Here is a 17202-nt window from a genome sequence, read left to right on the forward strand (position 1 = left end):
CGGAGCCGGGGGGCTCAGCCCTGCCTTGGCCTGGCCCAGGTGAACCCTGACTCCCCAGGGGAGGAGAGGGAGGTGCTGGAGGAGCCAAAAACCCGCCTTCTTTGTTCTCTACGGTGCTGGTTTGTGTTGGAGTTGAAGGAAAAAGAACCTGGTTACCTGTGGACATTAAATGTCGAATTTCTGCTGAAATGGAATGCTCTGTCTCCAAGGAGGGTCCCGGCTGGATATCCATGGATACCCAGGAAAACCACGGCTGCGTTGGGATGCAGAGCAGGGCTGGGCTGCTCTGAGTGCTGTTAATGAGCCCATAGGAAACGCTCTGTTTGTTTTGCTGGTATTTTAGAAGTGACAGGGGAGATAAAAGAGTCTGTTGTGTCCCGTGGGGGGCTCTGGAGGATGGAAAGGGGCCGAGGACAAGGCTGGGAATGAAGGACTGAGGAGGGACAACGGGGACAGATGGATGCTCATTGTTTTTAAAGACAGAGCAGAACCCCCTCCCTGCTGCAGGTGTGTTTGTCCTGGAGCCCTTCACAGAGGAAAGGGATGTTTTTCCTTTGTTAAAATGCCTGCTTAACCTTCATACAGTGGAAACCTGCTGGCAGTGCTCTTTGGGAAACTCCTCATCCTTCTCTTGCCGCCTCCTCCTGCCAAGGAGAACTGGTCACCCTGCTCTGCAGGTGCCATCTCTCCCTGCACTGCTGGTTGCTTTCCAGAACTGCTTTAAGCCCGTGAAACTTTCCAAAAGCCATTTTCCAAGGCCTTTCTAACGCTACCTCTTCTGTGTGTGCATTTGTACAGCGACGAGAGACGACTGGCAAAGTTCTAAAGGGTCTATTTTGATATTAACTTCTGGATGTATTTGTAAAACCTCGATTGTACAGATGTAATTTATTGTTAAAATAAACGGTGGTTAATTCTTGAGTGGCTCTACCTTGGAAGCAGATCTCCCAATCCCACACAAGGGCTGTTGCTCAGCCCTGTGCTCTCCAGCAGCACGAGGGACACTTCACCCCCTCCCTTCTACTCCAGGGCTGTCAGTTAAACACCCCCTTCCCTGCTCCTGGACCTGCACCCATCCAAAGGGTCGTTTTTAGAATCCCCCAGTTCTGTTTGCAAAGAAAAGGACACAGAGAGCTCAGGGCACGCCTGTGGTGCGAGGGTTTCCCAAAAGGTACCTTTAATGTGTTTGCAGCAGCAGCAAGCAGTCAGTGCTAGTTTGGCACCCAGTTAGGTGTGCAGCACTACACATTAGACACCAAGTCATCCCAACCCAACAGCTGATCCAGAGGAACAGAGAGAGTGAACGAAAACAGGACTATGAGCACATAGGAAATCAAGTTATTTGTGTTCTATCACACTTCCAGCTCGGAATATTAGAAAAATAAACTTAAGACAGTTACTACAACACATTTTCAGTGCCAGCTGGCAAGAGTTGAAAACCCATGAGAACCCCCCTCCCCGAGCTGAGGACAAAGATCAGCTCACCCAGAGTAACAAACGGCTGTACAGAAAGCGCTCTGCGTCCCCAAAACACCCAGAGCCAAAGGAATTCTCCCCCCCAGGAGGTCTCAGCTGTGGTGTCTCAGAAAGCCTGTGCAGCTCTAAGGTAGGTGGTGCAGACTAACTTACACTATTGCAGCAGAGGCAAAGCTCCCACACGGGTGAGTCCACTGTCCCACTCGCTCTCTATGAACTCCAAGGTTGTCTCTTTGTTCCAATAACCACTGGTCTGCCATGTGCATTTCAACAGACAGAATACTCTGCTGAGTATATAAAAACTGTTATAAAAAGGCAATTGTAAAAGATAAGGTATTAGCAGAGGCATGTCAGCTTTTTTTTAATAAAAAAAATAGCCATTATATCTATTTAAATAAGGCTTCTTGTTACAGATTGTTCCAGTTACTGAAGGAAACCAAGGCCTGATGAGAAAGAAAAAACAACTATCCCCCCAAACTTTACCCTTCCTGCCCCGAGAACACACCTACAGGAAGCCATTTCATGTGCAAAGTGACAGAACAAACACTGGGGGAAGCTCCTGAAATGATATGCCCAGTCTAGTTTCTCCTGCTTTATCTTCAAAATCTTGAAAACAAAACCAAAACAGAAGTTCTAAAATACACAAAAACCCCCTTCATCTCAATATTCTTTCCAAAACAAAATATGTACAGCACATTAATATGCAATATGCAAAAGCTCTGTGTTGCTGTTGGCAACGTCTATGCCCTCCCCGCCCCTATTCACAGGTGTACCTCTACTGACACACAATTACATCACTAAGCCTGTTAGTCTGAAAAGGGGATTTAATTCACTCAGAACTTGTAGATCTTGGTGTAGGGGCTCCACTCGTTGGTCTCCGGGTTGTAGACCTCGAGGGTGTTGAGGAAGTCGTTGCCGTCGAAGCCGCCCACGGCGTAGATGGTGTTGCCCACGGTGGTGATGCCGGCGTTGCTGCGGGCCGTGGTCATGCTGCCCATCATGCGCCACTCGTTGCGCGCGGGGTCGTACATCTCCACGCAGTTCACCGCGTGAGTGCCGTCGAACCCGCCGCCCACGAACAGCTTGCCTGGCAGAGGGAAGGGCACAGGATGGGCGCTGGGTCCCAGCCTCCTCCTGGGAACGCAGACCCAGCCCGAAGGAGGAACCCCAGGGGCTCTGGCAGTGACAAGGTGACCTGCTTTGGCTCTCCTGAGCGTGGCAGCTGAGGGGAACCTGGGTCAGAGCCAGGGAAAAGTCCAAATGCAAACAGGTGCAGCTCTAGAGTGCTTTGAAAAGAGCGAACAGGGAATGCCCCAAAACTCTCTGATTACTTTTCTTTAATCCAACCAAGGTTTGGCCAGGTTCTTACTGTACTGTGTCCTCCCCGAGCAGGAACACAGCTTTGTACTCCACTAACATCGCAGCTTAACGTGGAACAGTCACCAAGCACCAGACGCTGCTCAGGCCCTGCAGCAGCAGCCCCTACCAAGAGAGCCCCCTCAGAGCCAGCCCCCTCCCCAGAGCCCCTGGCAGCCCCGCACCTTCCCGCACGGCCACGCCGGCGCCGCGCCGTGCCACGTTCATGGGCGCCATGAGGGTCCACGTGTTGTTCTCGGGGTTGTAACGCTCCACGCTGTTGAGGCAGTTCCACGACTCGGCTCCCCCGATGATGTACAGGAACCCCCCCAGCTCGCACACGGCAGACTGGTGTCTCCCTGCAAGCGAACGCCAGCAACAGCCATGCACCAACATCCCACAGCAGCTCAGCTCGCTTTGGTTTGGGGTTTGCTTTGGGGCAGTTTTGCGGTTGCCCTTCTCTCCCCCTCCCTCCTGACTACACAACGAACTTACGGATGTTCAGGGGAGCACAGCTTGTCCAGGACTTTGTTATGGGATCAAACACGTCGCAGTTCTTCAGTCCCTTTTGGCCATAAGGATCAGAACCACCCACGATGTACAGCTTTCCATTCAGGGCACACACTCCTGTTCACAAGGGACGGAATGGTAAGGAAAGGAGTGAATTTAAAACACCCCCGCCCCCTGTGCTGCAGAGGCCTCACCTGCATTGCAGCGGTTGGTCCTCAGCTCTGGCACAGGAGTCCAGTCGTCGATCTCTGGCTCGTACATCTCTCCACAGCTCAGGTCATCCGAGTGGCCGTTGGATCCCCCCACGACGTAGAGCTGCCCCTGAGTGGAACAAACACCCCCCCTTCAGCACTGGAGCACCCCAGAAGCACCGAGGAAGCCCTCGTGGCGCTCAGCGTGCCCGTGTGTGCACCCACCATCAGCACTGCCATCTGGAACCGCGCCCTGGGCGTCCTCATGGGCGCGATGAAGGTCCAGGTGTCGCTCTGCGGGTCGTAGCACTCCACCGTGCGCAGGCACTCCTCCCGGTTGTAGCCACCTGGAAGCAAAGGCTCTTGTGGCACCACCGTTCGAGCCCACGTGCTGTGATGCTGAGGAACCCCAGCGGGTGGTGAGGACCCCCCAGCCCCCTGCCCGTGCCCTGACCTGCAGCGATGAGCTTGCCGTGCAGCTCGGCCGTGCCCAGCCCCGAGCGCGCGTACTGCATGGGGGACATGGGCTTCTCCACCACGTTGCTGGGCTGCAGCTCGAAGCTGAGGCTCTTCAGCAGCCGGGGGGTGCTCGAGGGGGAGCTCTGCGGGCTGTTCCGGCCGTGCAGGAAGATCACACACAGCACCCCGTCCAGAACAGCCAGACACAGGTACGTGTTACCTGGCAGCGGGAGACAAGGAGACACCGCCCAGGTCAGTAAAGTCGGGGGTCACCCCAAGCGAAAGCCAACGAGGGGCTTTTGGTTCTGCTCCTCCCCTTATCTCCTTGGGTTTTTTCTGGTTACTGGTTTTCCAAGTGTTAGAAAAAGTGTAAGTTACTGAAAAATCTGAGTTTTAAGTACTAAAACAGTACTCGAAGAACGTAAGACAGCAACCTAAGGATGTGCTGGGAGAATCTCCGCACACACCCAGAGCAAAGGGCTCTGCTAATTAATGAGGGACTGCCTATCTTCTCCTTAAGCTTTTCTGGGTAACTGCTGCACACCTTGGCATTTGGGATGGCCCTGTAGACAAGGAATTGAGGTGTATGTGATCCCAGTTCCATTAGAAACGTCCCATCAATTACTTGTAAGAAAAAGCACTTCTGCATTCCTCAGAGATGCTGAAGGAAACCCCCAGGGAGCAGGAGGTGGTGGGTACACGATACCAGACACATCTGTTAGACAAGCCCTGCCCCTGTTACTCACTCGAGGTCTTCTCTGAAGCAATGATTTTCCACTCGTGTTTAGGACTCTGAACAGTAGCATTTGGAGAAAGACATCCAGTGGAGCTGCTACTGATCTGCTTGTGATCATTCTCACGTGGTGGCTTCTTCTGCAAAATCAAAAGGCAGCTACAGAAACCTAGCCAGAGACTACACCTGCTCCTCCCTCTGCTTCCCTGAGCTACTCCGTACCTACTGCAGAGCACATCCGTGTGCTTGGAGCACACTTAGCTCCTCCTGCAGAGCACCTCCCTACCCAGCAACAGCCACAAACCACCCTGCACCTTCCTCCTGGGACTGCTCTCATCCTGGGACTGCAGCTCTACACTGCTGGAGTCGGAGCAGGAGCCATTTCAAATCCCTGGAAGAGTCTGCCTCACTGACAGCATTTACAAATGCAAGGCAAGAGCTGCATGCAGTGGGACACAACTGAGCTACCAACTAGAAGCCTCTCACAGCTCTGCTCCTGAACTGGAGTTCATTATATAATGCTATTTGGAAGTGAATTAACTATTCTCTTCATTCCCTGAAGACAAATTAATTTCGCCTCAGTTCCTCTCTGTGCTCAGATTAGCTGTTTCTTGGATTTTACTCCCTTGATACTTCCCAGTAACAGGAGATTTCTGCTTCCTTTTCATCTGCAATTAAATTTATACTGTAGCTTACATTATTTTGCTCAGTTAAGAAAACCCTCCAAATTTTCCATTTCAGCCCAGTTGGCTGGGGCAGTTCAGGCTTTTCCTGAAGCCCCGAAGTTGCTGTGCTGTCTGTTCTGCTCAGCAGCAGAGTTTGTGACCACAGTCCCAAGTTTGTGATGCTTGCAGAGTGCCCTAGAGCCTGATCTCCATGGAAACTGTCACAAGACTTCTAAAACACAACACCTAGTGCCGATAACCTCACACAGAGGAGCTGCACTGCTACACTCAGCTCCCCCTGGACATCAGCTCATTGGTGGGCAGCGTTTTTGGTGTGGCTGAATCTCCATCCAGTTAACCCCTTGTGCTCTTAGCCTTAAACTGCCTCGACCCTAACAGAAAATACAAACTTTTGTAATTCAGAAACTTAAAAGTTACAATTTTTCCAAGGCTGGTGTTAGATCTCCCAACTGTTTAGAATGTCTAAAGTGGGTGATTCTTCTTATCAGAAAGGATTTAGAGAAAAGTTGAGGAACCCTGGTCTTATTTCTGAAAATGAACTTTCTGAACCTTCGCCTCCCCACTCCTAAGCATTACAAGGAGTAGTATCCAAAAGGTGGAGAAGTCTGTGAAGGCTTATTAAAAACAATTAAGAAAGTGGAAAATTAGCTGGCTTTTCATTTTCCTCTCTTTTCATGTCTAAAATCCATGTTCTGGGGTGGACAGTGTTTTGCTAAAAGTTCCAAGACGTAAACTTTTTGTATCAGCATGTTATAAAATATTACAAGACATCAGCTTCAAATTCAGTGAATTTAAACAAACTTCAGGTGTATAAAACAACTGATAATTTACTCCCTCTTTATTCTTTGTGCTTAGCCTCTGTTTTGCTAAGCTGTGTGGTTTTCAGGAGTTGAGAAGGATTATACCTGGTTAGAAATGAAAAAAAATGAAAATAATTAAAAACACCCTTTCAAAAAGCACAGGACTGACTTGCACTCAGTCAAAACACCTCTAAATCAGAGAGATCTGGCAGCTACACTACCAGTGCAGCTGAACAAAGGGAACGGACGCTGGCAGCTGAAGGATTAGAACTTGGATCTGGAATCTCTCCCTGGGCCAGAATTTCCCAGCAGCATTCCCCACTGCAAGCCAAGCGGCCCGAGATTCTTTACAGTCTCTGGATAACTCTACAAAGCCTCAGTTGACTTCCTACAGCTGAGTGCTTGTCTGCCTCTTCTTTCTTCTAACAGCCAAGATTGATTTTGAAGTCAAACCCAGAGCACTGGCTTTTGCAAAGGCTCAGTCTGCCAAAAAACCAGAGGCTGAGACTGTACCACTGCCTGCAGCAGCTCTGAAAGAGAGACTTTCTCGTGGTGTATTTCTCCATGACAGCTACTGCTGCTTTCTCTGCTGGCACAACACAAGATTCAGGTGTGCTGTAACCTGCTCCAGTCTAGCTGGGGTTACCTGAGGCTGGCTGCAATTTGTACCTGCACAAACTGAATGTGGTCATCCTCACTGCCATACACCTCAGCCTGTCCATCTAGCAGATTTCCATCAAGCAGCTTGTGATCAGCTGAGTAGTACAGCGTTTGCACCTGCAAAGACAACAACAGAACACCCATGTGGCTGCTGCCCCGGCGCTCCTCAGCTACAGCACATCCCCCCGGCACACCCTGCTCCTCGCTCCGCCCGAGCTCGCCCAGGGCCACCACTAAAAGGAAGCAGATGTCATGGTGGCACTCTTCAAACAGGGGTGGAGGGTCCACACCTTCTCAGCTTGAGAGAGACATCTTCCTTTTCCATAGGCTTCTGCTGCTTGTTTTTCCAGCACAGAAACATTAGACAAGCAAAAGGCACATTAATTTGCAGTTACACAAATTCACAGTCTCATGCAAAGCATTTTTCCTTATCCCTGCACACAAGTTTTCTTGCTTGAAAAATACACATATTTATCTCCATCAAAAAACGTCAAGAGAAGCCAACAGTGGACTCTAAAAGAAAGGTATGGGAACAAGGGAAGACAACACGAATTTAAGCTCTGGAGGGAACTGTTGTCCACCACTGAACATCAGATGCAGCTGTTTCAATGAAATGCATCTGAGTTTCAACATGACCAAAGCTTGTTCCAAGAGGAAATACACACTTGAGAATATACGACAGTATCAACATGTACCTTTGCCTATACAAGTGTTTCTGAAGATCTTTCATGCTTGTAAATAACAAACTCGGAAAATTCCGACGTTCCACGAGATTTGGCAAAGCCTGTAGCCAATTAAAAATTTTGCCTCCCCGCTAATTTTTCCATTAACCACTGCCCAGGCTACATCTACTATCAGTATTCACGAGTAAAGCCATTTAACAACACACAACTTTCAAAAGAATGCATCCTGTAAAAGGAGTAATAAACACCATTAAATCATCATCATCGTTCTCTGCCCACAGCGGATTTTCTTAGGAGAACTGGGGCAGGACTGCTGCTTCTGTACGTGTCAATACACTTGAGGGTTCTTCTTGGTTCTTCAGCCTTGGTATCCTAGTTTTGTTAATAAACCTATGGGGAGATAAACCAACGGGGAGGAACAACCATTAGAAGCTTTTACTTACTGTGCATTTACAAGCAAAACCTGCAAGAGGAAAACATCAAGAATCTACGGCAAGTCCTCAGTTACCACCTCCCCAAACCTACAGCGAGATACACGCCACTCTGAGGGCACTATACAGCAACAGGGAGCAAAAAGGGAAAGCAGAAGACCAGACTGAACAGTTCATTCAGCTCACCTGAACACCCCCCCAGTTTCTCAGCTTAGGGGTACCTACAGTAAAATTTAAATTCTTTAGGGTCATAGTTCAAAAAGTGAAAAAAAATTTTAAAAAATGAAAAAGTAAAAAGGGATCATCCTTCATAATGGCTTTTTTTGTTTAAAAAAAATAAATGTTGAATCCCATTTTCTTGAAGACTAACCTCTTCCATGAGATCTTCCAGGCTGTCTCCGTTCTCCCAGATGCTGCGCTGTACCCAGTTGATTACCTTTGTGTACAATTTGCCATTGCTGGGTAGGCCAACATTGTCTTCCAGCATTATTTCAAGCTTGAAGGAGAAGAGAAAAGCATGATTACTCCCTAGGAATTACCCTGGTACGTGCAGCGTGCTGTACTTGACACAGTCAGCATTACTCTCACTTTACCTCCGAGGAGCTGCCCAGGCTCTGGAACTAAGCAGAGTGTTTAAGCACAACCACAGCTACCTTCTGCACTTGGAAAGGACGACAGTGTGTCCTCTCCACAGTTAAGGTTCAGAGCATATGAATATTGCACAGATCCATAACTGTCGCTCTGTTGGCAGAAGTCAATACACCAAATTTTCCTTCCCCCAAAAAGGAAGCCATCCTTGCTGGTTGCTCTTCAGAAATCCCGTCCCAGAAGGAATTCTACAAAGCCAAACTAACCTTTAGCCGTGGGAGTTTGAGAAATTCCTCCTGTTCTGAAATCTGTACAAGGTGTTCCTGTATGTAGCCATCGATCTTGTTCAACAAACGGGAGTCTCCCATGGAACTGGCAAAGTTCCGGTAGGAGATGCAGCTCTGCACATCCATCTTGGACAGCAAGTAGTCACCACAGACCTGGGAAGGGAAAAGCTGCATCTTAGTTCACAAGGAGACAAGGTTTTTATGCATTTAAATCATCCACCCCAACATACAGCAACAGCTGTTTTGTGCCTGCAGGACAGTGACTGTCTGCCATCATATCCCCATGCCAGAGCTGGAAAGGACACGTTGCCTTCCATAGGAATATGCAAATTTAAATGAAAAAGTCAGATACATTTGGAAGTTGCTGACATGACACTGGCCCCCTGCTTTTCTACAGAACACCTATTACAACCTCCTTAGTCAGGTGAGGTGAATCCCTATCCCTTGGAAAAGGTATCCCCCTCCGTGGCATCAAGCACTACCAGGAGGGTGTGGATTATTCTTTTTTCCAGGTTCAATTATGTCCCCAACACAAGCAAGCACAGCACTGCTCCCACAGACCCCAACGTGAGCAACCAGCCAGGATCCCAAGCTGCTTTCCTCACGCAGGTGCACAAACTCCAAACGTGAGTTCAGAGACCCCCTCAGCACAAACACAACTCGTGGGAGCAGCACTCACTGCTGGCACCTGGTCACTGCAGCGCCAAGGGACACCTGCAGGAGCTTCACACTGACACACAGGCATCACTTTCTGCCTCACTAACACCAAAAAGCACAATGCTGTCAGCTTGGGAAGGCAGAAAGGACTTCCAGAGGAGCTGAGAACTGTACCTGCTTAACCCTCTCCATCTTCAGCCTCTTTGCTGCAGAGTATACATCTTTAACCAGCTCTTTATCAGCTTTCAACCTATTAAAGACAGAAATTTATCTTTGTTATCATTTTGATCTTCCAAACCAAAGCTTACTCTCTCTGCTTCCTGTGAAAACCACTTACTGAGCAGTATAGGCATAATTCAACAGAACTTCCACAGCCTCTGGATTGAGATCATCAAACTTCACGTGGGACACTCCGTGGCAGTCACTGTCAGTGTTGAAGATTTCAAACAAGTAGGGGCTGCAGCAGGCCAGCACAGCTCGGTGTGCCAGCATCTCGTGGCCACACACCTGCAGTCAGAACACAAACAGAAAGCTCACACGCTGGCAAGGAATTTTTGGAATTACATCTGTAGTTTGACAGTATAAAGGGAAAGCCACAGTTCAAGTGGATGCCACAGATCAAATCGGTTTTTCCAATCAATAGTCTCTGGCTGGAAAACAATGTCAGCATCACTCCTCTCAAAGCACATCTGATTTATTTTTTTTCAGTGTACATTTTTCAGGAAAACTGGACTCTGAAATGCCCCCTCTCCCGAGCAGTGAGGCACAGAGAGCCCTCAGGGGACAGGACACGGGTACCTGGAGGCGGACGTCGCAGAACTGGCCGCTCTTCCGTAAGGCATTGAGTTTGGCAACGGAGGACTCGATGAAGTTCTCATCTTCAAACATCAAATATCCATTGGGAATCATTTTGGTGATGGTTTGGCTGCAAGGAAAAGGCATAAAGGTTATGGACACAATGTCATGCTTCGGTGCAGGAGGACTATTAACACCCTGTTTGCAAACAGACATTCAGGGAGGATAAAGGGGTCCATGATTTTCACAGACCAAGGCCACAGCTCTTAATTCACATCACAGGAGGTACCAGGTTCAGAACTACACCCTGAACCTGTGCCAGCTCCATGGGAGCAAGCTGGAAGTCCCTGGATTACACAAGAAGCTTCACTCCCCTCTATAAAGATCTTATTTGGGACATTTATCACCAGCTCTCATTATTCATCACCATTTTCCACTCACTGTCACACTGGTCAGCTGCATTTTTTGCACAGCTACATTGAAAAATAAGAATTTAAAGTAACTGGTGAAGTAGAATAGAAATAGAAATATTTTTTGTTTAATTTTATGAGTAATGACTCAGTATTTTAGAGCAGCTGGAACTCATGAAACAACATTATGACCAACGAAACAACCATGGATTTTAAGTCATCTTGAAGCTGAAACAACCTCCCCTGAAGATCTTACCCATATAGAAACACATCACCTCAGGGGAACTGGTCCAAGGCAGGAAAAATAACTTCAGGAAACTAACTTTTTGATCTGGAAGCTACTTTGTAGCTCTTTCAATTGATTCGCTTTTAGTTATGCACTTACAGGAAAAGTCCACTTTCCAAATAGGAATCTAATTAAGAATACTAAAATATTACCCTGATGTCACCTAATGAATTAAAAATAGTAATTAAAAAAAAATCACATTTGTAACTTTGAGCTACTAACACACACAAAAGTACAGTTTCTCAAAAAATGCAGAGGAAAGTATATGTGAGATACTACTAATGTTACCAGCAACAATTTGTATTTCCATCTAAGGTGTAAGAAAATTCTGAAGATCAGAGTAAATGAGAAAAACCCAAAACAGAAAAAGCAGAGAGCAAAAATCAGTAGCAGAAATAGCAAAGCCCCCCCAAAATAATTCTGGTATTAATCCATTTATTTTCACTTACCACTGCAAGCATTTGACCCTAAACTGGCAACAATACTCTTAATTACAAAGATCATTATCCATTTATTGTGTTTAATTAAAAAAAGGACAGCAAGGGTTAAAATTTGCAGCATTTCAGCTAAAGTATTAACTACTGTACACATACTTAGTGGTATCAACTCACCTAACAAATATATGACTGTAAATTTAAAATAGTCCAATGGTATCACTGTGTTAGAACAGAGCACTTGAGTTTCCGTGCTCTGGGGAGATGTTTGTTGAAATGCAGAAGCAGCTGCAATATGGATTCCAAAACTATCAGGCTTGAAGATGATGTAATAAAGTCCTTATGAGCTATAGACATGAATTTCTTCTGTGATAATCATTCATCATAACCTGCAACAAAGGAGAAGTTATCAAGTAAGGACAACTGATAGTGCTAGCCTGTATTTCAGATAAAACTTCCATGCTGTGTCAAAGTACAAGTTCCTGACCCAAACAACCAAGCTCACAAACAAGGTGTTCTTCACAAAAAGCAAACAGCCTGAAAAATTCCACATTGACACCAACACATTCTCATGCCTAATGAGAGATCAACCACACCACTTGTTAAACCCCCAAAGACAAGCAAAGGGCTAAATTAGTGCTTACAGAAAAAGTGAGGAGATCTGAATCCCATTTTCAAACAATTCCTTACCAGCTCTGCCCTTCAGCACATCCTATCCCAGACCATTACTGCTTGCACCAGTAAGTAACTTGCAAGTAACACAACGAAAATACTATTGTAAAATATAATTTTAAAGAAGATCCCGATCCAAGCCTCCTACCTTTGGCTTTTTCTGTGCTCATCTACTTATAGCCTTCTTCTACCGAATGCCTAAAATTGTCTGACGATGGATTAAGGACATGTCTGAAATGACTGGGCATGTCTCCAGTCTCTGGTACTTCCAGAAGGATTTCTGAAGTCAGAGACCACTATCTGGATGACAGCTTTCCCTGGTGAAGAGTCTGTGAACAGAATCAGCTGGGTTCTGGTCGAGCTCTGCGCTGGGATTCCACCTTCTGTGGGCTCTTTATGCCGGGATTTTCGGGGAGGGCACACGAGGAGGAGGAGCCGCAGCAGGGAGGGAACAGGCAACAAACACCCACTCTGGAACTTTCCATGACCCTGATGCCACCTCAGGAAAACCTCAAGCACGCTCCAAAAGTCTCCTCATACCTACACAATAAATGCCACATCGGGAATCGGGTTTCCTAAACAAAGTTGCCCCCGTTGGAGGGAAGAGCCCCCGTGCCCCCGGTGCTGGCACACGGGTGTCCCGGGCAGGAGCCGGGTGTCCCGGGCAGGAGCCGGGTGGCCCCGGTGCTGGCACACGGGTGTCCCGGGCAGGAGCCGGGTGGCCCCGGTGCTGGCACACGGGTGTCCCCGGTCCCTCGGCAGAGCAGAGCTCCAGCGGGAGGCTGATCCCGGGAGCGGCAGGGGGCATTATCCCGCCATATCCCGGCTCCAGGGCACACCGCTCCCAGCTCCCAGCCCCGCAGCCAACACTTCGGGCAGGGAGAATTAACTGCCATTAAGTTCGGCTACTGGAACAGGCACACCCCCTCCTCCAAGGGAGGAACACCTGCTCCAGAGCTCCATCCAGCTGGAATGGAGAACGCTGGGAGGACCCTGGCACTACAACCTTCTACTTTAAGGTCAGCCTGCTTTTCTAGGAAAAGAAATCTCAAAGATTAAAGGTGTATTCTTTTTATAATCCTACAGGCAAGTTCTGAAATTGAAACCAAGCTCTATTTACCAAATATTATTTAATTAAGCATTTGGCAGTCAACACTTCTCATGTGGGTACAACTGCCATAATCACTGCAGGTTTCAAAGTGATCCAAACTTCTCAGAACAGAGCCTGACTCCCCAAAGATTCACCTCAACCAGAACACTTCCAGTTACAGGACAGCCAGTCAAACAATTCCAAACGAATCTCAGCACCGGCCTCGCTCAGTTTACATCTCTGGGCACGTTTTGTCACATTCTGCTGCAGCATATCAACTTTATTACAAGTGTTATACCACTGTTCTTGTGACCTTGAAGACCTAAAAAGGCCATCCCAAATAATTCTGGATTGCAATGGAAGATTTGTCTCTCGCAGTCCTCTGTGTGTGACATCAAACCCACACATACACATTGGTGCACCTCAAAGTACTGTCCAATTTGAATATCTGAGAACATCTTAATTATTGCCACAGAGTTTCAGTGCTGGTTTGTGTGTCATGGCTAATATTACTACTCAAAACAGCATTAAATAGCATGAGCAGATTCATTACTTTCCACATTCTTTTTGGTTTGGTATACTACTGCTAAAAAAAAAGCCAAACTATCAGCCAAAACTCACTGAAAAGCCAAGAATGCTGCATTTTCTGCATTAAAGGTTATAAACAGGTACTGCAAACAACCTCTTCCTAAAAATTATTTTAAAAATCTAAATCACTTTGTCATTACTTTTCCCCCCCTTGCTTATACTCCCTTCTAGCTCACCACAGCAAGAACCATGTGTGGCTTTTTTCCACAGTTTTCCAGGCTTTTGAATTTGTTTGAAGCCAAGTGTGATGTTCTCAGATCATTGCCACCCAGGAAAATCCTGGTGCCTCTGAAGACTTTTCAAGCTCCACCCAAATGCACTTCTTTAAACACTTTAAAGCTACAAAATTGGCATCCCGGAATGGGAACAACACATTCCACTTGAGAAAACTCTTACTTGAGAGCTCCCTGCACTTACTTTTCAAATGAAGCAAAGAAAAGAAATCAGAGTGATGTGTGAGCTCTGGATTTCTGTTCCAGTTAATCCTGAGGTTGGAGAGTGCTGACAGCCCTTCGATCAAGAGCCGATCACGCTGTGCTGCCCAGCACTCACGTGGTGTGTTCCCACGTCACGGCTGTTCCCAAGCACAGGAATGCCAGGACTCAAATGTCTGCCCAGCTGCTCCACTTAAACACAACTGTGCTCTAACAACTGTGGTTCCTGAACACTTCAGGTGGGGCACAGACTGAGGTTCTCCTCTGCTACATGTGTGTATCACTGGGCCATGAGAGAGTGACTGCTTGTAACACACTGGGAGATAAACTGCCTGCACACACTGGCTTCCAGAAGGAAAACTTCCTCCTCTTAAATCCATCTTTCCATTTCACTGTATGCACATTTAAAGGTGCATTTAAGAAGACTCACCTAAATAACCATGATACTAAGTCTTCTCATCCTTCACTAAACTATCCTCTTATATATCTCGTAAATGCTGCTGGAATATGATTAGCTCAGTTACAAGAGCAAATAAATGTAATAATTAATACACTTTAAATTCTTAATTGCATTCAGCATTTTGAATCTGCACAACCCAATGTTTTATTAAAACAGTTGTTCACTGCAGAAAATATTCCAGCATTTAAAAAACCTTCCCCAAGATTATTACTGGAGCATCTCAAACCCTTTACTGTGCCCTAGGACTCCCCTGCAGAGCCACCTGTAGGACCTGTGATCTCTGGTGAGGCACCAAGACAAGCCCCAGAGGCAAAAGTCACCTTGCCCATGACCCAACAACACAGGGAGTATCTCTTTCACCTCTCACCTTTAATACAGTCCACTTTCCATGTGCTGTATTTCACTGGAAAGGCAGACAAAGCCCTTGCTCTGTGCCAAGTTTGCACAAACTTTTTTGTCACATTAAGGTATTACCTCTTCAACTCACAAATGAAGCACCACCTTGGGAGAGACACTTGTTCATCTGTCGATTAAAAGTCAGTACTTGTTGAAATAACGGTGGACACTCGACTGACACTTGTTGGGACAATGAAACAAAAATGGAATGTAACACCTCTGTAGGTGCTTTCTGGCTTGTCACAGCCCAGCTCAGAAGAAATGCAGGTCACACCTACAACTGTTCACAGTCCATTACCTGTATCAGAAGATCAAACCAGACGTCCTCAAAACATTTCTTTCAGAGATTAGCACTTATTTATGATAAAAACACACTATCTTTTCATGTCTGAGTTTGCACTGGTCCACGTCACGGACCAAGACACGTATCAACATACTTTACACCACTAAACAGGCTCGACTTCTTTACACCAGGGATTTAAAGTAAGACTCAAGATTTACAACAATTTGTTTTGCTTATTCACTTCTCAGTTGATTTCCACTGAAGATTTAGTCTCACTGATAACTATGACTTGTAGACAAAATTGCTCTATTTCGCTGCAAATCAACCTCAGTTGTGCTCCCACCCCAGCAATGAGGAGAGAGGGAGGGAATATTTGCTATCCCTGGGTAAGAACTGAACGGGAAGGATGGAGTACTGTGGACGTTTTCCAAAATCTCTGACACGCGGCCCCAGAGACGCAATGCTTGGACTGTCCTCTATAGAGAGCAAGCCTAGAGAGCTCTTCCAAACACACATTATGCATGCACACTTTAAAAATTTATAAGCAGCAGGCTTTCTGCTTGACTGTTACTGCTGTTCCAGCGACAACCCTCAGCTCTGACACCTCAGCTGCCCATTTAGCACTCGCTTCCAGGACTGGCCTCCCATGCCTCCGAGTCCCAGCACTGTTCATTCGTCCCCTTTCCACACTGCTCCTGCCTTTCCTCCCCTTTCCCACGTAGTCTTTATCTACATCTCTTTTTTCAGCTTCTGCCTCACATCCACTCTACTAAAATCTGAGCTCTTTCCTCCCCCCTCCCTCCCTCCTCATGGGTTTCTTTTTTTCCACTAACAGACACTTCCCACAGTTCTCTAAACATCTGTCACACAACCAAATTAGTGGGGTTTGTTTGTGTGTCCTCCTGGTCTCCCACCCCCCCATTCTGGGTAGTTTTTGCCTTTCTTACCATCTCCCGCTCCTTATGAACTCAAGCTGAGGAAAACAAAATCAGACCTAATTTCCTAACCGGAAAGTATTCCCTTGCTGTTGCACCCTGTGCTCAGGAGTCAGGCCTGTGGCTAAAAAATCCGCTTTCTAAAATTAAACCAATCTCACCATCGAAGCACCACATCCTGCTTGGCTTCTTATTTTGCAGCTCCCTGACAGGAGAGAATAAATGTGGTGTCTACACACCCATCACTGGAAACAACAAAAAAAAAATCCTCCCTTCACAAACCACACAAATAAAGAGTGACATGAGGCTGTGTTTCCATTACTCCACCACCACTCATCTCCTTAGGAGTAACTCTGCCTCTCACTTTGTCAACGTTCCTCTATCCTCCATAAAAACCATAACCAATCCATCCAGGTTTTACTGTCCGTGGGAATTCCGGGTGAGGGAACAGTGAGGGTGCCAATGCGAAGGTATTTTCTAATGCGAAGGTATTTTCTACCTTGAAGCGCCTCTGAAAAATTCCACAAAGCTGCTGGAAATTGGTGCACACCGGCAGAAAATGCTGTACTTCTGCCCACCCACCCCCCCGAAACAAACAAAAACCCAACAAACCCCGTGGTCATTCATCCTCACCAGCTTTCCCCAGAAGCACTAACGTGGGCTGACAGCCCACATTTGGCTGTATTATCCCCCAGTTCCTAGGGCGGGTACGGATGACAGAAAGAGCCGTGACATTGGCAAGCAGCTGTCAGCACACGTTGCTCGCCCCTATTTCCTGCAAAGCCCGGCACTTCCGCGATCCTTTCCCCCCAGTTACTCCCGGCGGTTCAGGGAGGTGGCGCTGGGGGAGGCACCGCTGCCCTTGGCCCCGCAGCCCCGGAGAGCGCGGGGAGCCCCGGCCG

General features: G+C 47.2%; 1 protein-coding gene across 1 annotated transcript; it reads right to left on the reverse strand.

The window, feature by feature from the left end:
• Positions 1–1147: 1147 nt before the first annotated feature.
• Positions 1148–12484, reverse strand: IVNS1ABP (influenza virus NS1A binding protein). The gene is made up of 15 exons (XM_008930819.3): positions 12263–12484; positions 11620–11831; positions 10316–10442; positions 9855–10024; positions 9692–9767; positions 8840–9013; positions 8356–8481; positions 6881–6988; positions 4739–4865; positions 3988–4212; positions 3759–3880; positions 3537–3663; positions 3328–3459; positions 3018–3191; positions 1148–2563 (listed from the first exon to the last, which is right to left on the reverse strand). Exons 3-15 carry the CDS (start codon positions 10424–10426, stop codon positions 2310–2312), a joined length of 1926 nt encoding a protein of 641 aa, XP_008929067.2. The 5' UTR covers positions 10427–10442; positions 11620–11831; positions 12263–12484; the 3' UTR covers positions 1148–2309.
• Positions 12485–17202: the final 4718 nt, after the last annotated feature.

Source organism: Manacus vitellinus, unplaced genomic scaffold (genome assembly GCF_001715985.3).
Source record: "Manacus vitellinus isolate BGI_N305 unplaced genomic scaffold, ASM171598v3 scaffold_68_pilon, whole genome shotgun sequence".
NCBI lineage: Eukaryota > Metazoa > Chordata > Aves > Passeriformes > Pipridae > Manacus > Manacus vitellinus.

What these genes read in the sequence shown, in the direction of transcription:
- IVNS1ABP (XM_008930819.3), bottom strand. Translation starts at nt 10,426, where the DNA reads ATGATTCCCAATGGATATTTGATGTTTGAAGATGAGAACTTCATCGAG. An exon ending in TGGAAGATCTCATGGAAGAG is followed by an intron (nt 6,989 to 8,355) that starts GTTAGTCTTCAA and finishes TTGTCTTTGCAG; the next exon opens with GTGCAAACGCTGTACTACTC. An exon ending in CTGTGCTCCCCTGAACATCC is followed by an intron (nt 3,192 to 3,327) that starts GTAAGTTCGTTG and finishes GTTCGCTTGCAG; the next exon opens with GGAGACACCAGTCTGCCGTG.